This window comes from Carcharhinus amblyrhynchos, chromosome 8, assembly GCF_965287045.1.
Source record: "Carcharhinus amblyrhynchos chromosome 8, sCarAmb.v2.hapA, whole genome shotgun sequence".
Taxonomy (NCBI): Eukaryota; Metazoa; Chordata; class Chondrichthyes; order Carcharhiniformes; family Carcharhinidae; genus Carcharhinus; species Carcharhinus amblyrhynchos.
The window spans coordinates 58,497,852-58,522,326 of record NC_137331.1 but is presented as its reverse complement, the minus strand read 5'-3'; the positions used below and the strand labels follow the sequence as shown (position 1 = coordinate 58,522,326).

Below are 24,475 nucleotides of genomic sequence, written 5' to 3'. Positions count from 1 at the left end.
TTCTGACAGTGAGTAAATCAAGTAAATTACATTTTGAATCAACATGCAACTTATGGTGAAGTAATTTCTTCAGTGTACTGTAATTCATTTATTACAAAAATATCAGGGACAATTTGGCACCCATATTCACTCTCAGCGAGAAGGGCAATGAGTGCAAAATCTCACCATAACTGGGAAACACAATTCTCGCCAGTGAGATCGCATTTCCTGATTTTCCTCACCTCTCAAGTGTTGTAACAAAGTTCCTCCCCAGAAATTACATTTACACCTGTTTAAAGATCCTCCCCTCCACTTTAACCCAACTCATAGGTTTAGCAAGACAGAAAACAGTCAAGGGGATCACATCAGGGCGCCAATGGGAGAGGGACATGTCCTGGCACTGCCCCCTGGAACAGGCTGACACAGTAAGAAGTTTCACAACACCAGGTTAGAGTCCAACCAATTTATTTGATAGTAATCTTACAAGCTTTCGGAAACAGTGGTTCCGAAAGCTTGTAAGATTACTATCAAATAAACAGGTTGACACTGCCAGGTTGTAACCAACCTGTGCTGGGGCAGGGCTGGGGTGGGTCTCTGGGCAGCACCTTGGGAGTGCTGATGCCTATGAGGGCCGAGAGTGCCCCCAAGATTATGGTTGCAGCAGGGAGAGGCTTGTAGAGAGGGAGTGGAGAATGTCCCCAAAACTGTGATGGTGGTGGGGAAAGCAGAGAAGATTGGGGAGAGGAAAGAGATAGCCCTAAGACTGCAATAGAAGGGGGAGATTGGGAAAAGTTGGGGTTAATAACTGTGGTGGCCGGGGGAGGGTATAAAGGGGGGAACACCCCCCTGGCTGCGGGTGGAGGGGGAAGGGGGAGATGGATGTGGAGCCCTTGATGCTTGAGAGAAGCGGTCCTCTCTGTCTGTGGGGGTAAAGCTTTAACTTTCTGTTTGGATCAGGGCGCCCTTTAAATATAGTGTCCTGAACACTGTGGAACGAGCCCTGCCCCTCCATAATGACCGCGTGAACTCCCGTTCCTCCCACTGAAAATGTGGACTGCACATCGAGGGCTACAAGCTGGTTTTCAGTCAGAGCCTGACATTTTGGGGAATAAAAAGGGAAAATTCCTTCCACCATTTCTCGATCTTTTTTTTCATCTCGTCCCCACACGACCGCTTCATAAACGCCTCACGTTTCCAAGCATGCTAGCGCTGCTTGGTTGAAAGCCAATTCTGGATGAGCCAGAACTGCTTGCAACTTAGCAATGACAAAACTGAATACATCGTTTATGACTCCTAGCAAAATATTTGCATCCCAATTTGATTAAATTTTCCTTTTCAGTTCCCTTTTGAGGCAGAATCAGATTTGTGCAATATTAGTGTCTCACTTGATCCTGAATCATCCACCACTTTAGGCCATCTATTTTCATGCCCATAGCATTTCCAATTCAAGGAAATCCTCATTCATATTTGCAAGCACTTTAGGCTCAACTTCACCAGTATTCTTTTTGTCAGCCTCCAAACTCCACCTTCAATAAACTCGAAACATCCAAAATACCATCATTCATATCCTGTAATGCCGAACTGTTGGTTTCACGTAATAACCATTGTCAACTGACACCCCTTTCCACAACAATTACAAATTCATTTTGATCTTCAAATCCCCCTTTGCCTTAATCTAACCTACGTCTACACAAGCTTCAGTGTTTGTGTGCATCCATATCCAGAGACTGGCCTATTTTATATCACCACCACCCTCTACCCCTTTGTACCTGCACTGCCTTCAACCATTGGCCTTAAACTCTGAAAGCTACAGTTAAATCCTTCTTTCTTGCTAACTTTCCCATCATTGTGAAAAGCTTGTTCAAAATTTACTTTTAAATTATGCCATTGATCAGGTCCATTCAACGTTGTATTTGTTTGTTTTCACCTCTGTGATCCACCTTTTGTTCTTTATGTTTAAGGCACCTTATAATTATTTCTGTTATACCAAATGTGGAAACCTCCCTAAACAATTTCTTATCAATCACAGACAGTGAAAAAAAACTCAAAGTATTTACAGTCTATTGTCAGAAACATTTGATCAAATTGTTAACTTGAATGTTTTGACAGAACTATTTTATATAAACAAACATGACAATTATTTGGGGGAAAATGTTACCATACATATGTTTCTGTTATCCCATCAGATTAACTACCTTTTCTATCATTTCTGTACTGGTTCTTAAGCTGATCTCTGCAGTTGGGGAACGGGATTTGCCCCCTGAGGGAAGACTTTGCACTGGTATATCTTCACCTGCTGTATTGAATGCAGAGCATGAGGGTGATGTACATAGAAATTCAGATGATCAATATATATTTCTCATTATGGTAGGTTGTTATTATGCATACTGCTCCAAATTTAACTTCTAATGGATAGAAGACAGAAACTCTATAAAATGCAAAGCTGGTCATCTACAGAGACTCGGAGCAAAAACTCTACATCTAAGACTTCCATACGTAGGTCCCAGGGGCACTCAAACGCTGCATGTAAACAAAAACTTGAGTAGTTTTTCTAAGGAGATTTTAAGCACAATGGTTGAATCCACCTGAGAAAAAAAACAAGAACACACTCTCAAAGATGCTAGAGGAATTATCATCACAGACAAAGCCAGAGTAGACATATGTACCTATCAGGCAACGTTGAAAATCTTTTCTCCATATGTTAAAGGAACTATCAGTTTTGGTCATCAAGTTCAGGCAGCCTTGCAAAAACTCCTGTCAATCAATTTGAAACTGCACCAATCGAGTTCCTACTGGAATGTAGGACCTGCAAACTAAGGCCATGCTAAATCCAGTAAATAAAAATTCTACTGAAGCCTAATTTACATGATATTCCTATGTTCCACTGTCATGTAGTCACCAACAGTTTCACGTTTATATATGAAGTATGTTTTTCACAATACCTGCACAGGTGTCATCCCCAGCTCATGACCACCCCGACCTTGGGCTATCTTAGACAAGTCATTAACCAATCTTTCAAAGATGTTAGCAGCATTTAAGTCACAATCGTAATTTACATAAATGTCCACCACACTTTGAGCATCTGCAAGTTCAATGAAGATTAATTCAAATGATTAATGTCTTTACATTAAATTTCTCAAAAATAATAATGACCTCAAAAATAAGCAATTACAAGTAATCATACCTGCACATATTCTGGTCAGAGTCTGAATTACCATCCATTTGTGATCAAATGAACTTGTAGAAGTTTCCAAAATATAAAGAAAGATTTCCTTGAAGAATACCTAAAATAATAAATACATGAAATGAAAAGGCGAATCTGTTATAGTAAAGGCATTAAACCAAAGAGGGGAAAGCGTATGTAAATTTTGTATTCAAGCACCCAAACAAAACTTGGGCTACTAAACAAGTTAAAATCCTACCTTGCTAATGTAGTTCATGAGTTATGAGATATTTATACAATGTACTGTTTTTCAGAAATACTAAGGACACAAGTGTGTGCTGAAGTTAAAATTCTGGTCTACCAGGATTTAAACTCACTTGTTAGAAGTATGGAAGTCAATACTTTACCTCAATCTGCATCTTAAGATGAGTTTTGAAGTTTGACAAGAGAGTGAGGAAGATGGAAAGTGACAATTCAAATACTTCTGGCACTGAAGAGACACCATTTTTTGATAAAGCCACACAAAGATATTGCTTTATTGCATTGATAAACATCTCATTTGTTCGAAAAATTGGTCCAGCATTTTGCAGAATCGATAGAAGAAGCTGTAGTGAAAGGATCTTTGAGCGTAATTCGTGAGACCTAAAATTAATATTGGCAGAAGTGAAATTGAGAACCCTTCTCCTTTTGAAGGCACAGGTCAAAAATGGCAACCTCATTAAATACATAAACACTGACACGTATTACATCACAATTTGTAGTAAAACAGATCTTTTGAAAAAGCAACAATTTACATCCTTCTGAATAAAACTAAATAAAAGTTATTTATTGGAGGTTTGGTCCAAAGTAAATCTGCAGACATCCAGATTCTGGAAATACGATCTAACATTTTCTTCAAAAATATATGATCTTGGTTATATTGATCATTCACAATTGGTACTTGAAGAGTTATTTTCACAATTTCACTGCTGAACCCATGTCTGCCTCTTCTGCATGAATTTTGGCCATATTGCACAAAAATGAACAATTATATTTTTGTGGTCTGATTGAAACTGGCAAAGTGAACCACTGAAGTTAAAGTAAAGGAGGTCGTCTGATTCATAATGATTGTGCAGCCCTTTGTTCAAGCACTCCACAACTAATTCCTCTGCCTTCTCTTCCCATGGCTCTGTATCCAACCTTTCTTGAAATATTCATTAAGATTTCATTTAAACATGGAATAGTCTCTACACCAACTAAATACAGAGGTGAGACATTCCATCTTCCAACAATTCACCATATAAAAACACTTTCACTAGCTTCCATTCTCAATCTATTTCATTTTTAACCTCCCACTGGAAATACTCTACCAAAGCCTTTCAAAAACCTTCAATAAATTACCACTTAGATTTCTCGCAAGTGGGAAACATGAAGAATATTAGTTGATGTTTTTCACATCCTCAATGTTCCAATGACTTTACAACAACTTAACTAAATAATGAAAAGAATAGCCATTATTTCTTTGTAGACAAATGCAGCAGCTAACTTGGGCATAGCTCCCACAAAAAATATCAAGATGAATGGCTGGTTAATTTGCTTTCTTGGTTGAGGGGAGATGTTTGGCCTGAAACCTGAATACAGTAAAAAGTCTGACAACACCAGGTTTTAGTCCAACCAACTTATTTGATAATAGACTCACAAGCTTTTGAGGTTTCCCTCTTCGACCTGAATGCCATGGAAGGATTTTTCTCACATCAAGTTTACCAGGCAGACTGGCCATTGGTTTAATATTTCATCGGAGGTAGCACTTTAAAAAATGCAACATATCCCTCAGTCTTGCAGCAAATCTAATTCAGATACTAAAACCCTGACTCAAGAGGTGAGAATGCTACCACTGAGTGAAGGGTGATACCAATTTCAGTAACTCCTTGTAAGCAGGTTCCTACTGCTTGTGAACCTTGCTGGTAAGTCTACACTGTGCAAGTTTTAATGTACTTTCTGTAATGAGGCACCCAAAACAGTACTCTGTGATCTCAGCAACATCTGTACAAATGTATTGCTTCTTTACTCTTATAATAATTTATTATTGTCACGTGTATTAGTATACAGTGAATGTATTGTTTCTTGCGCACCATACAGACAAAGCATACCATACATGGAGAAGGGAAGGTGAGAGTTGAGAAAAAATGTTGCAGTCATAGCTCGGGTGTAGAGAAAGGTCAACTTAATGCGAAGCAGGTCCCTTCAAAAATCTGACGGCAGCAGGGAAGAAGCTGTTTTTGAGTCGGTTGGTACATGATAGCAGACTTTTGTCATAGAATCCCTACAGTGCACGAAGAAGCCATTCGGCCCATGAAGCCTGCACTGACGACAATCCCACTCAGATCATATCTCCATAACCCCTCATGTTTACCCTGCCAATCTCTCTGATGCTAAGGGGCAATTGAGCCAATCAACCTAACTTGCAAATCTCTGAATTGTGGGAGGAAACTGCAGCGCCCGGGAAAACCCATGCAGATGCAGGGAGAATGTGTAAACTCCACACAGGTAGTTACCCAAGGGTGGAATTGAACCCGGATCCTTGGTGTGGTGAGGCAGCACACCTATGACCATATTTGCTCAAACCTAAAATGTGTTGTAGTGTTCATGGCTTGCCCTGCAATTCCACTTTCAAGTGGAATGTAGAAGCCAGGAGGAGAAAAGTTAAAGATGAAAAAGACAGGACATATTAAGCTCAAAGTGCAATTATAGCTCAAAACAAAAATCAAAGAAAGACAAATATGAGGGAGAATATTAAAAAATTTACAACAAAAATAATTTTTCAAAACAAAAGCACTGAAATCGAAAAATGGGCCAAGCTACTTCACAGTGCAATCAAAAGAACAGATGCCAAGAGGAAAATGCGAGACCAAAAGCTTGCTATATATGGTAATTTTGGAAGGGATTAAAGATTGAGGTTGAGATGAAAAGGTTGTGAATTGGGCCTACTTGGTCTGGAATGGATGGCTACAATTGGTGGAAAAAAGAGAAGGAAATGCACAAGAGGCCAGACGTAGAGGAATGCTGCAGATGGGGAGCAGAGGGAATATGAAGGGGATGGGGGAACTAAAAGGATTTAAATGGGAATATGAGATAGTGGTGGTCTAAAAGGATGTAAATAAGACAATAAGAAGTTTAGAAGAGGCTTTTGAGGTCTCAGAATGATTTTTGGACAGAGCAATGGATGAGGAGGATTTTGTGCAGGATACTGTGAGGCAGGAGTTCATAAACTGTGTGTTGGGACAATCAACTGGGGTGACAAATTCCTTCTCCTCTGAGGCAGTAATAGCATCTGTGCAGCATTCACTCTGGATGGGTGAGCCGTCATTCAGCTCCAAGGCACCATGACATGCACACAATTTTTTTCTTCCTGGGGTTCAGTGGGCATGCCCTAATGAAAGGAGCTCTGATCACTGCATCCAACAAGAACCTGCAAAATGGTAGGAAAAAAAGCATCACTGCCTGTTCTCCAATTTCTCCTCCCACCTGCTCTCAATCTCTACCTCCAACCCCCAAGCACTACCCTGTCACCTACAGCTTTCTTTCCCCCTCACTTTTCACAATTCAATCCGTTCCACACAGCTTTCACAGCTCTTCATTCTGCCATTCTACAGCTTTCATAGATCTATCCTATCCCCACATTTCTCAAAGCTCTATCCCACACCCAGTTCTCTTAGCTCTACCGCACTCCCAAAGCCTTCACAGCTCTATCTACCCTTACAGCTCTCAACTCAACTCTCCCCCCACTCCCCCCCCGACAGTTCTCACACTTCAACGGCCTCCCCCACTTCACAGGTCTATATGCCTAACCCCCCCACCCAACACCAAATTCTCTCCCTCTTTCTCTCTGGCGTCTCACCAATTTTCCAATGTCAAAGGAGGGTCACAGTGGGAAAAAGTTTGGGAAGCACTGTTGTTGGGATAGCTTGCCATCACTCATTACTGATATTTGATTAAAAATGGCTGTGTGAACAAAGAACTGGCAACTGATTGTTTGCTGGAATTGCTTTAGGTTGAATTTTTTGTCTTTAATTGTCTGTGCTAGTTTTGGTCCATAAGTACAGGAGAGGGCGGGAAAGTGGAACTGAGCCACAACAGATCAGCCATGATCTTATTGAATGGCGGGGCAGGCTCGAAGGGCTAGATGGCCTACTCCTGCTCCTATTTCTTATGTTCTTATGTTCTTACAAGGTCACAACTTTAAAAAAATCAACTAGCTAATGCATACTATACTCAAGTGTGACCTTTCACAGACAAGAGATACAGACAGAATACTGCAATCATACAAAATTTATATTAAGTGAAGAATCAATTAAAGATGCAGATTATGTTGTTATAATCAAGCACTTGATCCCTGGTGCAAGGCTCATAGAACATAGAACATTACAGCGCAATACAGGCCCTTCGGCCCTCGATGTTGCGCCGACCAGTGGAACCAATCTAATGACCCTCTAACCTAAACTATTCCAGTATTATCCATATGCCTATCCACTGACCATTTGAATGCCCTAAAGTTGGCGAGTCCACAAACTGCTGCAGGCAGGGCATTCCAAGCCCTTACCACCCACTAAATAAAGAACCTACCTCTGACATCCGTCCTATATATATCACCCCTCAATTTAAAGCTATGTCCCCTCGTATTAGCCATCACCATCCGAGGGAAAAAAGCTCTCACTGTCCACCCTATCTAATCCTCTGATCACCTTGTATGCCTCAATTAAGTCACCTCCTAACCTTCTTCTAACAAAAACAACCTCAAATCCCTCAGCCTTTCCTCTTAAGACTGTCACACCATACCAGGCAACATCCTGGTAAACCTCCTCTGCATCCTTTCCAATGCTTCCACACCTTTCTTATAATGTGGCGACCAGAACTGTACGCAATACTCAAAATGCAGCCGCACTAGAGTTTTGTACAGCTGCAACATGATCTCACGGCTCCGAAATTCAATTCCCCTACCAATAAAAGCTAACACACCATACGCCTTCTTAACAATCTTATCAACCTGGGTGCCAACTTTCAGAGAACCATGCACATGTACATCGCGATCTCTCTGCTCATCCACACTACCAAGGGTCCTCCCATTAGTCCAATTAGCTCAGTATCTAGTTCCCAAACTACAGGACGATAGATCATTTAAACATTGTTTAGAAAGTTAACAAAATAGATAAAATAAGTTTAAAAATAGCTGTTTGGTAGTATAGAACTTGAATATTGGTGAAAGAAGAGGCATGCTGTCAACTCTTTCCATCTTGTGCTCATCATGACAGATGCAAGACTGACAAATTTCAAAGGGAACAGCAATCTGTACTGCATAATTGGCAGAGAGGTTACCATTGCAAATGCACTGAAGGGCTGCTGTCCTCCATATTGTTGCTTGTTCAAAAAAGGTGCAACATCTGGACATATTCCTTTTGCCAAAAATAGACAGGCACATGTACATGATATATACAGCTTCGATCAACAAGTGAGCCCGATTGATAATTTTAAATTGGTTGCTTGTGTCATTCTTAGAACACTTTGCAAGTGTTATCTAACTGCAGTATGTTCTGAGTTTTGCAAGCACGGGTTGGTTGAGTATGATCAGTACTATGCCTATTGTGAACAGCTGACAGCATGTGCTGCTTAATATGATCCGCCAGTCATTGGGATGAATGGGGTACGTACCTGCATCACATCAACAAGAAATAGTACAAGATGAAACGCTCCAACAGTATGTCTCTTTTTTTTAAGCAACAAAATTAGAAATTTAACACGTGTGAGGTGTGCTATTTTTCTGGCCATTGAAAGACAAAGCCACAAGTCAAAATCATCAACGGTTGTCCATCTGCAATACAGCTTATGACATAGAACATACAGCATAGCAATAGGCCATTCAACCTGACATATTCATGCTTGAAGACAATACGGTTTTTGTAATTGCAATTCAATTAAACTAGAAAAAATTACAGGAGAATATTGAATTTTTCAAAATACTAAATTGCAGGATGGAACTGAGTCTTACAGACTCGAGAGATTTCACATATGATTCCTGGTTTGCGTTGCGTTGGCTAAGACCACCCAGGTTTACAGTGGTGGGAAAAGAAACAGTCAAGGTCCACTATCTAGTGATATGCTTAAAAGTAGATTTTAGGGAAGGCCATATATCAATCTACAGTCAACTGGAGATGGTCCTCCATAATAGTGGCTTTACCATGATTTACAAACAAATTAGACAGGAATGCAGGGAAATTCTGAAGTTGCTACCCAAGATGTGCTACACTTCTGTAAACTGTGCAAAAGCTACATCTCAGCATCTAGCTCCCCATTCAAATATACTGGACAACACAAAATACTTGCATTGACATTGTAGATATGGACTAAACTTGCTAGTTTCAATTTGTCTGTTCCAGTTAATTGCACTTTTAAATGGTATGGCAAGTCTTAGTTCACGCCAAAAAATGCTCCTTGATGCTGAGAATTAACTTTTTAAAGGGTTGTCATTCTTTCAATTGCTGTAGATCCCTTTTTTATAAAATGCATTAGTCTTTATCTTTTCTTTCTTTTTGAATCCAATCTTTTTCTCCATCTTTATTTACTTGTTACACCTGATTTGACATTGAATTAACTTTTTGTTTCAGGTGATCAAGGGGTGCAAGTGTTGCTGGCAAGGTCAACATTTATTGCTCTTCCAAATTGCCCCTGACAAGGTTTTGGTAAATTCGCCTCTTGAACTGTTGTAGTAGATATGACTCCAACCAGTTGAGAGCTTTCCCCAACTGTCTTGATTTATGCAAAGGCTCCTTGATGTTACACTCATGGCAGATTGTCAAATGCTACTTTGAAGTTAAGGGAAGGCATTTTAACCTTGTCCTTAGAGTTCAGTCAGCTCTTTCGTCCATTTTTGGATTAAGGTTGTAAAACAGGTCTGGAATCAAATAGTGCTCACAGAATGCAAACTGAGCATTGATGAGCAGGTTATTGCTCGTCAATGACACCTTCTATCACTTTGCTGTTTATTGAAAGTTGGCTGACATGGCAATAATTAACTGAAACTGGATCTGTGCTGCTTTTGGCGGACAGGACATACTAGACAATTATCAATGGGGGCGAAATAGAAATGGTCAAGAGCTTCAAGTTTTTAAGATGTGCAGATCACCAACAACCTGTCCTGGTCCCCCATGCGGATACTATAGTTAAGAAAGCTCACTAATGCCTTTACTTTCTCAGAAGTTTAAGGACATTTGGCATGTCAGCTACGACTCTCACCAACCTTTACAGATGCACCATAGAAAGCATTCTTTCTGGTTGTATCATGGCTTGGTATGGCTCCTGCTCTGCCCAACACCAAAGAAAGTACGAAGGTCGCAAATGTAGCCCAGTCCATCATGGAAAATAGCCTCTCATTAATTGACTCTGTCTAAACTTCCTGCTGCCTCAGCAAAGCAGTCAGCATAATTAAGGACCCCATGCACTCCAGACATACTTTCTTCCACCTTCTTCCGTCGGGAAAAAGGTGCAAAAGTCTGAGGTCATGTACCAACCAACTCAACAGCGGCTTCTTCCCTGCTGCCATCAGAAATTTGAACAGACCTACCTTGCGTTAAGTTGATCTTTCTCTACACCCTAGCCATAACTGTAACATTACATTTTGCACTCTCCTTTCCTTCTCTATGAACAGTATACTTTGTACAGCGCAAGAAACAATGCTTTTTATTGTATACCAATACATGTGACAATAATAAATCAATTCAATTTTTCAGTGTCGGATGGATGCCAGACCTGTACTGTACTAGAATAACTTGGCTAGGGGCATAGCTAGTTCTGGAGTACATGTCTGAGGTACTGCAGCCGTAATATTGTTAGAACCCAATAATCCAATTATTTTAGCTGATTTCACTAGGTTCCTGGTTCACACACAGTGCTGCTTACTAAAGATTCTTCAATCTGAATGGTTAATGCAGTACAGTTGTTTTCTCTCTTCATACATATCTCTGCTGAGGACTGTTGTGTCGCTGACAGCAATTTATCCTGCAAAACCCCACAGAAAGTCAATATACAAGTGCAATTCCACAGCTCACAGCAAAATTTGTCACTTTATTTAAAATAAACTGCTTTTATGGGTTATTTAGCTTAATCATAATCACGTTTGCAAAGGATGAATAGAAATCCAAAAAATATCAACATTTGTACCAAAAATACAGAATGACAATCATTCGTTTCTTTCAATAGTGATTAATTACATGAAAATATTCAAAATTTCCAAGATTCCTACAATACACACTTGGCTAACTATAATAGTGAGTAAACAAAACCAAACTAGTCTGCATAACTAGTTATAATGCAGTTTTAAAAAAAAACTTGACAAGAGATAAGAAGCCTATCCTTGCTGGGGGGAACTCTCAACCAGTTGGAACCATTTTGTGAATATTCAGCTATTTTGTGTTGCAGCAATCAAGTCTGGCTTTAGTTGATAGATTAAAATCATTAACATTGGAGAAACAAAGCACAAAATATTATCTGCACATCCTTGTCGAAATTATGCAACACTTGCCTTGATCAAGACCGAAGCAAGTACTTTTGCAATTTGAAAGAGGTCTAAATGATTAAAGTAAATTTACTTAAATAAGATTTCGCTCAGCAATACATTCACTTTAGAAGTGCAGAGCTAAAATTAGTACAGGCTAAGTTTAATTATTTCCCTTTAAACAATAATTTGATTTATTTACACTGATGAATCCAGGAAGTAGGTGTTACTGTCTGTGGAGTATACATATTCTCCCCGTGTCTGCGTGGGTTTCTTCCGGGTGCTCCGGTTTCCTCCCACAGTTCAAAAGACGTGCTAAATTCTCCATCAGTGCAACCGAACATAAGCTAGACTGCGGCGACTACGGGATTTTCACAGTAACTTCATTGCAGTGTTAATGTAAGCCTTAATTGTGACTAATAAATAAACTTTAACTTTAGCAGTTTATTCATTCGTGAGCAGCCATTCATTCCCAACACTAATTCAGTAATAAAAGACACATTAATCATTTACTTGATGCTCAGCATGATACATAGCGTCAACATACAGAGTAATCATGCAATGCGGCCATCATCTTAGTTCAACTTTCTGAAGCACATACACACTAAAATCTACATGGCCAGAGACAGCCCAAGCTACTTCAACTTTGATAAGAATATTTTGCTGGGTTTGCAAAAGCCTTGCTGATCTAACCCTCAACACACAATACTTGTAATTATATCCATAAGGAACATGGTTTTCTAATTCTATCATAATTTCATGGACCTTATGAAATCTTTTAGAAAATCAATTTTCTAAAGATCTGTAGGGTTATAAGAACATAAGAAACAGGAGCAGGAGTAGGCCATCTAGCCCTTCGAGCCTGCCCCGCCATTCAATAAGATCATGGCTGATCTGTCGTGGCTCAGTTCCACATTCCCGCCCTCTCCCCATAACCCTTAATTCCCTCTCTTATCAAAAACCCATCAACCCACGTCTTAAAAATATTTAGCGAGGCAGCCTCCACCACCTCAACAGGCAGAGAATTCCAGAGATACACCACCCTTTGAGTGAAGAAGTTCCTCCTCAACTCCGTTCTAAACCGCCCCCCCCTTTATCTTGAGGCTGTGCCCCCTAGTCCTACTGTCCTTTCTGAGCGGGAAGAGTCTCTCCACCTCTATCCTATCCATCCCATTCATCATCTTATACGTCTCAATGAGATCTCCTCTCATTCTTCTAAACTCTAACGAGTACAAGCCTAGTTTATTCAGCCTCTCCTCATAGCTCAACCCCCTCAACTCCGGTATCAGCCTAGTAAACCTCCTCGGCACTCCCTCCAAGGCCAAAATATCCTTGCGTAAGTACGGCGACCAAAACTGCACACAGTACTCCAGCTGTGGCCTCACCAATGCCCTATACAGCCGCAGCAAGACCTCCCTACTTTTATATTCAATCCCCCTCGCTATGAAGGCCAGCATCCCATTAGCCTTCCTGACCACCTGCTGCACCTGCAGGCTGGGTTTTTGCGACTCATGCACAAGGACCCCGAGGTCCCTCTGCACCGTCGCATGCTGCAGTTTTTTGCCACGTAAGTAATAGTCCTTCCTACCATTATTCCTGCCAAAGTGGACCACCTCGCACTTGCCAACATTAAATTCCATTTGCCAGTTCCTGGCCCATTCGCCCAGCCTATCCAGATCCTTCTGCAGACTCTCCACACCCTCCGTGCAATTTGCCGTTCCACCAATCTTGCTGTCATCAGCAAATTTCGACACCATACACTCAGTTCCCTCCTCCAGATCATCTATATAAATAGTGAATAGCTGAGGCCCCAGCACCGACCCCTGGAGCACTCCACTAGTCACCAACCGCCAATCCGAATAGCACCCATTAACCCCCACTCTCTGCCTCCTATTTGACAACCAATCCTCTTTACACGCTAACACCCTACCCCAACTCCATGCCCCCTTACCTTCTGCAATAACCTCTTGTGAGGTACCTTGTCAAATGCCTTCTGAAAATCAAGAAAGACCACATCCACCGGCTCTCCTCTATCCACCGCCCTAGACACATCCTCATAGAACTCCAATAAATTTGTCAGACACGACTTCCCCTTAACGAAACCGTGCTGCGTCTGCTCTATCAAGCAATTCCCCTCAAGATGCCTCGCTATTTCCTCCTTGATGACGGATTCTAACATTTTACCTACAACAGACGTTAAACTAACCGGTCTATAATTCCCTGCCTTTTGCCTGGCACCCTTCTTAAACAACAGCGCAACATTAGCCGCTTTCCAATCTTACGGCACTTCCCCGGAATCCAGCGATTAATACTGTCAATTGACAATAGTAGAACTATGAAGAGCTTTGAAATGAATTTGCCATAGTGTTTAAGTCTACCATGTACAAAGGACTTGTATATGCATGCAGATTATGATTTGAATGTCATTTTAGTTCAAGAAAAATGGCATATGTACTTCTGAATATACATTCATAACCTGCATAATGTAAATCACGTTTCACAAAATGAACATTATTTGAGAACATAAGAAAATGAGCAGGAGTAGGCCTCTTGACAGAGTCAGCTCCACATTTCAATAAGATCAGGGCTGATTTTCTTTCACAACTTCACCTTCCTGTACCATCCACATATTCATCAACCTCCTTAAAGCCCAAAGCACTATTCACTTCTTTCTTCAATGTACAGAACAAGAAAGAATCCATAGCTCTCTGGAGGTAGAAAATTCCGTAGACATACAATCCTTTTCAGTAGAGAAATTTCTCATTTCAGTCCGAAATGCCCAACCCCTGATTCTAAGACTATAACCTTGTGTTCCAGATTACCCAGCCAGAGGTAACACTTCTTTAAGCTCGTTGAGAATTTTATATGTTTCAATAGGTTACCCCTCAATTTCTTACATTTTAGGGAATATAGTTGATATCTACTTGCTCTCTCCTCAAGGACAATCCTTTCTTGCGAGGAAACTGTCCAGTGAATCTTCATTGCACTACCTTGAGGGCAAGTCTTTTCTCAGTTCAGGAGACCAAACGTGCACACATTACTCAAGGTGCAGCCTCACCAAGATCCTGCATATTTGTAATAAGACATATGCACTTACAGTCCAAGCCCTTTGTAACAAAAACTAACATCTGACTTCTGATTCACTTGCAGTACATTCATGTTAACTTTTGATTCATGTACAATGAAACTCAGGTCCCTCCAAATACAAACATTTCCCAGTTTCTCACCATGCACCATGGGACCTTGAGCCCACTCTGTCCATGGAATGATGACAAGGGCTTGAGATCAGCATAACCTGGGAATTGCGAATCTCACCAGTGGCAATCTAATTAGGAATCTGATTTCAATACATTTGAACATATTTTAGTATAATTAATTACACTCGCACCACCCAAGACCGACATGGACCCCTCACTGACACCCAGATGTGAACCAATCGTGGGATCTCTCTGGGAGCATGAAAATGAGGATAGCCCCCAGCGGAGAGGGACATGGCCAGGCAGTGGCTCAGGCTGACACTGCCACAATGATACAATTCCCATGCTAACCTGGCAGTGCCATCTCGTACCAGGGGTAGACCTTAGTGGAAGCTTTATGTAGGAGGGGGGGGATCTCATTTATTTGCAGAGGTAGGGAGGAGTTGATGTCGGAGCCTGGAGGATGCCAGTGATGGCTGTTGGGTGGGTGGGTGGGTGGGTGGGTGGGTGGTTTAAGTGAGAGATAGAGAGAGCCTTGCGGAACAGTGACTGGCACTGCTGCCTCAGCGCAAGGGACCCAGGTTCGATTCGGCCTTGGGGTGACTGTCTGAGTGGAGTTTGCATGTTCTCCCTGTGGCTGCATGGGTTTCCTCCAGATGCCCCTGTTTTCCTCCAGAGTCCAAAGGTGTGCAGGTTATGTGCATTGGCCACGCTAAACTGCTCCTTAATGTCAGGGGGATTAACAGGATAAATATGTACGGTCATGGGGAGAGGGCCAGGGTGGGATTGTTGTCGAGGCAGGCTTGATGGGTCAAATGGCCTCCTTCTACACAGGGATTCTATGACAGACAGAGAAAAGAGAAAGACGGCTCTGATCGTGAGCGGTGAGGGAGACTGCCAGCTCTGATGGTGCGGCCAAATTCCATTTCAACTCTATTTTCAAGTTTGCCGATGACACCACAGCAGTAGGTCTGATCTCAAACAAGAGCGAAACGGAGTACAGGAAAAAGAGTTGGAGAATCTGGTGAAATGGTGCAATGACAATAATCTCCCCTCAATGTCAGTGAAACGAAGAAGATAGTCGCCGACTTCAGGAATCACAGTGGAGAACATGCCCCTTGGGACGAAGTGGAAATGGTCGAGAGCTTCAAATTTTTAGGTGTTCAGATCACAAATCTGTCCTGATCCCTCCACACCATGCTATAGTAAATAAAGCCCACTAGCACCTCTGCTTTCCCAGAAGCTTGAGGGAATTTGACATGTCCACCACAACTCTCATCAATTTGTACAGGTGTACTAAAGAAAACATCCTTTCTGGATGAATCACAGCTTGGTGTGCTCCTGCTCTGACCATTGGGGGCAGCACAGTGGCTAGCACTGCTGCCTCACAATGCCAGAGACCCGAGTTCGATTCCCGGCTTGGTTCATTTTTTGTGGAGTTTGTATTTTCTCCCTGTGTCTGTGTGGGTTTCCTTTGGGTGCTCCGGTTTCCTTTGGGTGCTCCAGTTTCCTCTGGGTGCTCCAGTTTCCTCCCACAGTCTGAAAGAAGCGCTGGTTAGGAGCATTGACCCGAACAGGCGCCAGAATGTGATGACTAGGGGAATTTCATAGTAATTTCATTGCAGGGTTAATGTAAGTCTTACGTGTGTCTAATAAACAGACTTTACTTTTTTACTTTTACCGCAACAAACTACAAAGGATTGTGAATGTAGCCTGGAGCATCTCACAGACCAGACTCCCATCCATTGACTCAATCTACTCTTCCCACTACCTTGGATAAACAGTTAGCATAATCAAGGACCCTACACACCCCGAGCATACTCTCTTCCACCTTCTTTCGTCGGGAGAAAGAGGAAGAAGTCTGAAAAATGTACCAACTGTCTCAAGAACAGCTTCTTCCCTGCTGCCATCAGATTTTTGAACGGTCCCATCATATATTAAAGCTGATCTTTCTTTTCAGCCTATTTGGAACTGCAACACTATATTCTGCACCCTATCCTTTCCTTCTCCCCTATGTACTCTATGAACAGTATGTTTTGTCTGTATCACACCCAATACATATGACAAATATATATCAAATCAAATGTATTCCATCTGCCATGTTCTCACCCAGTCACCTCAATCTGTCTATTCCCTTCTGTGCTCATGTTCGTCTCACTGCTTACCTTCCTACCTTTGTGAAACCAGAGAAACATTACACTCAGTCCTCTCATCTAAGTAAATAGTATAAATTACACATACTGATCACAGCATTGCTTCATCTGACAACTTAAAAATATTTTGTTTATTCCTGCTTGATGATTTCTGTCCATTAACCATTTCTCAATCTGTGCCCAAATATTACCCAATTTCATGAGACCAAAGTTTGTGACAACCTTAGTGTTCTTTTCAAAAATCAAAATGCACGACATCTGCTGCTTCTTTGTTATCTATCCTACTAGATATGTATTCAAAATCACTAATGGATTTCTCAAACACAATTTATCTTTCATAAACCTGCAATTAATTTGCTGAATCATATCCTGATGTTCAAAGTGCCCTTTTACCATGTCCCTAATAATAAAATTCCAGCATTCTGTCAACTTCTGATGCTAGGCCAACTAATATATAGCTCTCCGCTTTCTCTCTTCCTCCATTCTTAAAGACTGGGATTATGTATGCTACATTCAAATACCAGAGAAAGAATCCAAGGAATTCTGAAAAGTCAAAAGCAAAGCATTTAATATTTATACTGCAATCTTTTTTGAAATCCTACAATGCAGGTCATCAGGTCTGAGGATTTTTCAGTGCTTTATCCCATTATTTTCTGTAATTTCCTCATTCTTGCCCAACCATTGTGTCCTCATTGTTTTCAGCTTTTATTGGATTATATTGTAATCATTATAATATAAAGCATACTATACCTGCACACCAGTACCCATTTTGTTATTGCTAAGAACAGCTCGTGAATCTATTGCATTAATTCTCTATATTTGTGAAAATCATTATTTTCTGATCTAAAATGCAATACAAGTAGCCAACTGGGAAATACATATTTGAAGGACCGTGCAAACTCGATAACATTGTTAAAAATTATTTAACAAATATATTTAAATTGTTTTTAATTCCAAATAATACATTCTTTAATAGCACCTTCGTGAACCTAACTTACTTTGGATCTGGAGGACCATCAGAAAGTGGCTTCATAGAAAGTTTGCATAATGACCTAAAGACCAGAAAAGCATCCTTCTGCAGAATATGAGAGAACTTAGCACTGGAAGAACCTCCTGGGGTCATTCCACATTCCTACAAATGAAGCAAAACCATTACAATATTTTAGTATTTATTTTCTAAGTCTTTTTCGCTTCACAGCTTCATAATTACATGAAGTTATTATATGTCTTGAGGAGGAGGATTTGAGGAATACTTTCTGTACAAAAGTTTCACAAGATGTCTATTCTAAAAATAAATCATAACATCCACTATTAGTGGGGGTCATTATTGTACATGCCCACAAAGATCCTGCTGTGATACAAAAGAAGCAATTTAATCTAACGTATTGCACCATTGGCTTCTTTCATTTGGGGTCAAAATAATTTTAAAGCAAAAAAAAGACATCAATTGACATAAAGACAAGTTCTGAATACACTGGCGCTGTAGCTACAAGTAGCTGTTATGAAGTTCATGCAACAACAGCAACTTGTACTGCATCACACATAGATTAATCACCCAGTGAATGTCAATATGTTTAAATGAGCAAGTTGCTTAATTCACATCTACTTATTCCAACTTGTTCAAGGCCCCAAATATTGCCCATTTTCAAATGCCACCAATCTGATGTAGCTCGTGATTCATTCTTTGTTCAAGTATATCTTCAGAAAAACTGTGATGGACATAAATGCTTTGGGCATAGGCAACACAGGGCAGAAATCCAGGCGCAGGATGGCAGGCGGAGCAGGGATTTGGACAGGCGTGGGGGCAGGGCAGAAATTCAGGCAGGGCAGAGATCTGGACACGGAAGGGCAGGGGCAGAGATCTGGACACGGAAGGGCAGGGGCAGGGGCAGAGGCCTGGACACGGAAGGGCTGGGGGGACACTTTCCTTTCTAATTCATTCAAGAGTAACTATAACCACCTAAAGTTAGCGATTTCAATTGCTTTGTCAAATAGTTCCCAGTGCAGTGTAATTTTCCAGTGCAACTTAGCACTTCTGGACAAATGCTGGATAAACGCTTGCGTGGGAATTTCCAAGAGGATTCCCCCTCGTTCTCCCCTAATGTCCCTCACTGGGAGCTGAGATGTTATGCCCCAGATGCTGTAGATTCTATACAATTCCTGTTTAAAGAATTTATTGCAAGTGCTTGTTTTTAATTTTCAATTACATCTGAAGAATTCTTCCAGTTTTATCAGAGATGGGATATACATTAGGATATGTACTTCAGGACTCTGTGGAAGCTTGGCATAGAGACATAAGTGGAAACTGTCTGTAAATTTAACTTCAGAGGGATGATTTGCATGGCCTGCGACCCTCCACAACCATCTCTGATTCTGAGTTCAGGGTGGAGACTTGGGCCAGAGAAGTAGGACTGCATACTTAGCCTGGAAATGTTAGGCTGCTTAATACCTGGTCTAACTGTTGTGCAAATTAATGGAGCAGCACAACCCTCCCAATCATCCTCCACCCAACCCACTAATCACCACACGTCTAACTGCCTATCTACCCACTCCCAAACAGTCAAGCCTCTCACCATCCCTGTCACCTGACTATCTACTAACCCAAAAAAACTCTTCTCAGACCACACTACTAACCCTACCCCTCCTCCACTGACCAGACCCACTGCACCCCCACCACTTGACTAACCACTACCACCAGCCGGAGAGGCTATGCTGCCCATTTCTGCTTCAGTTGGAATCAGGAGATACAGCTGAAAACAGGTATCATCTGGTCAGAGAAAACTCTGTATGCAGTGGTAGTGCTGTTGACCAGAAAATCCAGCCAACGTGTCTAGCACTAGCCCTCAACAAATAGAGCAGCCTTGCATTCTATTCAAAGTCAATACTCAAAATGGTAGTCACAATTAAATGTTACTTAAATGGATGCAGCATTCTGAGTCATTAATTTTGGCAATTTATGAACTACAACACACATTAGCTATTCCAAATGTTGCGAACATTTAGTTCCTGTTTCATATACTTTGGAATTTTTTTAGCTTTAAGAATTAAAGTTTATCTGTGAAAACAGGTTAGATGCAATTAAAGCAAGCTTTGAAATAATTACATTTAAAAAGGTTGGGTCCATGTTTCTTAAATGGGAACATCTGGAAAAGCAACATATTTAAAATGTTGTCCTAAAAAGAAAGGTCCTCTGGTTTCAACTTATCAAGATGTTTATTGAAAAGGTTTGCTGCAGTTTACACTTTGTGTTGTTTGCAGCTCAATGAAAGAAGATAGCCAAAGTAAATGATAGTTAGATAGACCAGCACTGGAAGCAGAGTGAAAAGAAAACCATTCACTGTGTGGAGTGTTCTTAAGGCTTAATCTCAATTTGAATTTGAGGGAACAGAACATGAAGATTGCTTTGGTTGAAACTAGTGGACTAGTGACTACAGCCACCTCCACCAAGTCTTGTGCAATAGATGTTTAGCTTGGAAGTACTGGAAAATAACTAGAAGGAATTCGGGCATCTAGTTCAGAGATGGTAATTTTTTAAAATTTTTTAACTCCATCTTTAAAAGTTACAAAGCAATACTTAGAGTGGACCAGGCAAACCCATATCCATGCCTCGCTTGCTCCAAAAACCAAATTCAAACTCCAAATCTCCACAGGATAGTGCCATTCTTATAGGTGGCCCCATATGCAAGTAAATGATTTCAAGAAACCATATTATTATTATTATTATTATTATTATTATGTGATTTGTTTTGTTTAATTAGTTTATATACAATGAAGTTTATGCTGTTTTAAAACAAAATCTTGTGTAGTTCCATTGGTTAAAACGAGATATTCAGATTTCTATTTACATGTTAATAGTCCTGATCTGGATAGTAATACAGGATAAAGAGAGGAAGCAGATATTTTATTTCAATAATTACAAATTCAGGTTTAATAACTCATTCTATGCTCCGTCTGTAATAAGTCATTGGTAGAAGACATTGCTCTATGCACTTAGTAGTATTACTTGATAAACCACTGACTTGTCAAAACAGTAAATCAAACATCTTTTAAAATAGGAAGTTGTACAGTTAATTTTATTTCTATATTTTACATATAATATATATTTTACCACACACTATATATAAAACATAATATCTCAACTGGTTAATGATTTATTTATGACAATTACGAATTCTAAATGCAGAAATGAATGAGTTTAAGTACTGGAAAGCTAGACTACAAATAGTCACCTGAATGACAGTGATTTTATGAAATCAAAAAAAATCTACTTTCTAGCATTTGTTTAAAGTTGATATTCTAATACCCAACAACAGTTATCCCAAAATATCAATTCAAAAACAGTCCACATCCGTGAAAAGGGAAAATCTAATTTTTTATTTGGCATTACCTGAGTGTCGCTGGACGAAATTGACAATCTGTCATCAGTCAGAGATGGGGTATATGACACAGAGATTGGAGTCCCCGGAATTCCATTAGAATGGACATTGTCTGTGTCACTGACTGCTACACTTTCATCTTCTAGGGTGCCAGTAGTACTTTCAGAACAACCATTCCCACCTGGCTTATCTTCTGAATCTGAAAGGTAATAGTCCAGTTAAACACTACACAAAGCAAAACTTTTCAAAGACTGGGCACCACTTTAAGGAAATACATGTCAGTAGAATTTATAAGGAACAACAGTTCTAAACAAAATTACCATATGGTACTAAATTACTAACAATGTACATTTAATTTCAAAAATCAGACATACATAAAAAGATTTCAAACATTCTAAAATAGTGTGAAGCAATTTAAAGCTGTTCTAAATATTGCAGCTAATGACTTCCAAAAATGCTCAATAAAGTAAAATCCAGTCAAGTCTAGCAACTACAACTTCATGATTTGAAGGCTGCTGCCTTTACTCAAAACTGTGATTGAGTTTCAGGTTCAGCTGGTTTTTAAAAATATATTTTTTGAAGGAGGGGTAGGAAAAACTGGCACTGCCTCACCCACCTTCAACTGCACTTTTTAGTGGCCAATCACAGCAGCATTGAGGATGGTAGTGGGGAGGTCCAAAGCCCACATCGTCCCATCCTCCCAGATGCGTGGTAGGGAGAGTTCCTTTGAAGGAAGAAAATGGGGGCGGGAATCAAAAGTAAAACAAACAAATTATTTGGCAAAACATTATGACCGAAATCCTTTGCCAAGACAATAGTTCTCCATCAGTCAATGAAAACTGCAGCTTCACTACAAGTGTTCCTAAATTCCAAATGGATAAAACAGCTTTCCCCTTGCTTCAAAAAGTAAAGTTGTGCTGAGATTTTAGTCTCACTTGTACTATCTGGAAAACCTGATTGTGAAGCCATCAAATTACAGCCAAGTTGTAATTTACAAGTTTCTTCTGAATATATAGTGAAGGCATTTTGAAACCTCAGTGATATTAAAAGCTTCTCACTTGCTGGCTGACAATTTTGCTGACTGAGGTTTCTTTCTGCAGATAAGGAATCTTCTTCAATATTAGTAAATTTAGCAAAAGGCACATCAAAGCTCATACTCTAAGTTACACTTATGCTACTGTTTGGTATAATATAAAATTTCAACTATGATCTATCCATCGCCATATTTACTGGTAAATTATACCACACAAACATAGGCAGCATTGTAAACTGTATAGATGGAATCACAAAATTACAAAGAGATATTGGTAGATTAAGTGAATCAGCAAAATTAAGGAAAATGGATTTTAATTAAGGCAAACATGAGATCATTTACCTTGAATCTAAAAAGGATAGAATTGAGTACTTGCTAAATGGTGAAAAGCTAAAAACAGTGGAGGTCCAGAGAGATTTGGGCATCCAGGAGCACAATACAGAAAATATTAAAAGAGGTCAACAGAATGCCAGTCGTTGTTGGATACGCAATGCAGAAAGTGTATGCCAGCATTTATGCTCCACACAAGTCTCCTTCTGTCTTTCCTCATCTAACTTTTGGCATAATCTCTTTTCTGACATGGGCTTATCTAGTCTCTTGTTAGCATCTATTTGCTTCAATAGTGCGTTTCACATTCTTACCAAAGAAGTTTCTCCTGCATTATTTGAGTTCTTGGTGCTAGCTTATATTAATGATTTCTAGTTTTGGTCTTCCCAACACTAGGAAATATTGTCTTTGAGTTTACTCTAATAAAACCTATTAAGTCACCCCTCAGCCTTCTCTTCAAAAAATGAAAGATCTAGCCTGTTCATAGTTTTCTGACAGGAACACTCCTGTTTTTCTGGTATCATCCTTTTAAATATTTCTTGCACCCTCTCCAGAGCCTCTTTTTTTTTATAATATGGCAGCATAATTTTCTAACAGTATTTTGGCTGTAAAGCCAATAGAAACACAGAAGTAAGAAAGCAAACATTTCTGCTGTGGTTACTGATGGAGAAAAGGTGGTGAGAAAGAATGATACATTAAGAAGAATGAGTCGCAGTTGGATGGGCATCTTAAGAGCAAAACAGAGCATGTGAAACAGATGACATTAAGAGCATATAACATAGAGGAGAGGCTGATGCCTCAAGTGTACAAATCTTGGGAAGCATAGGCTAGAGTAAAAGGAGACAGAAATCATACTGCAACAATACAAGCCCTGGTTAGAAGAGTATATTGGCCTTAGAGCAAAGATTTGCCAGAATGTTACTTGGGCTCCACGGGCTAAGTTACAAGTAGAGAATACACAAGCAAGGTTCTCGTCCCTGGGAATTTAGGTGTTTAAGGGGTGATTTGATTGAAGTCGTCAAGGTATTAAGGGGAGTAGACAGGTTAGATGAAGAGAAAGGACAAGATTTAGATGGCCAGCCATCGGCGGTGGGATCTTCTGGTCCCACTGCTGTCAATGTGTTTTCTTGGAATGCACCACTTGCCGCCAGGAAACTGCTGGCGGGACCAGGTGATCCCACCAGTGTGAACAGCTGGAAATTTCCAGGCAAATTATTGATAGATTAGATGAGATTGGTTTGGAAAACTAAGGGACATTAATTGAAACCAGATCTTTCAGGAGTGAAGTTAGAAACCACTTCTATTCACAATGGATGACAAAAAGTTTGATCTTTTTCCAGTAAATGATAAAGGAAGCTTGATCGACGGTTAAATTTAAATCTGAAACTTTTTTATAAAAGCTGAAGACATTACGGAGTCTGGGTCAAAGGGTAGGGGTATGGAGTTGGATCACAGATCAGTAATAATCTCACTGAATGGTGGAACAAACTTAAGGGGATAAATGGCCTAGTCCCATTCCTATAAATAAATACACTTCATGGTGTGTTACTCAAATAAGGAAATCAAACGGTTCTAGGTTTAATGTATTGGTTTATCTAAATTTTCTCATTGGCACCTTGAAAATTAAAAGATAAATAAATATCATTGCATTAGTTGTGTATTGAAAAAGATAACAAACCACAGAAGTCAAAAAGTTAAACATCAAGATGAGTTGACATACGCA

The 24,475-nt window shown here is 40.1% G+C and overlaps 1 protein-coding gene across 5 annotated transcripts in view; it reads right to left on the bottom strand.

The window, feature by feature from the left end:
• Positions 1 to 24,475, bottom strand: part of arfgef1 (ADP-ribosylation factor guanine nucleotide-exchange factor 1 (brefeldin A-inhibited)) — a 250,335-nt gene that overhangs the window by 114,291 nt on the left and 111,569 nt on the right. For 3 of the 5 annotated variants that reach the window (XM_080194121.1, XM_080194120.1, XM_080194122.1), the window contains 6 exons: positions 22,009 to 22,116; positions 21,404 to 21,591; positions 18,015 to 18,148; positions 3,550 to 3,784; positions 3,164 to 3,263; positions 2,922 to 3,061 (listed from right to left, as the gene is read on the bottom strand). In XM_080194121.1, coding sequence (XP_080050247.1) covers positions 2,922 to 3,061; positions 3,164 to 3,263; positions 3,550 to 3,784; positions 18,015 to 18,148; positions 21,404 to 21,591; positions 22,009 to 22,116 — 905 coding nt within the window. The remainder of the gene's footprint in view (positions 1 to 2,921; positions 3,062 to 3,163; positions 3,264 to 3,549; positions 3,785 to 18,014; positions 18,149 to 21,403; positions 21,592 to 22,008; positions 22,117 to 24,475) is intronic. The other 2 variants (XM_080194123.1, XM_080194124.1) reach the window with 1 other exon arrangement.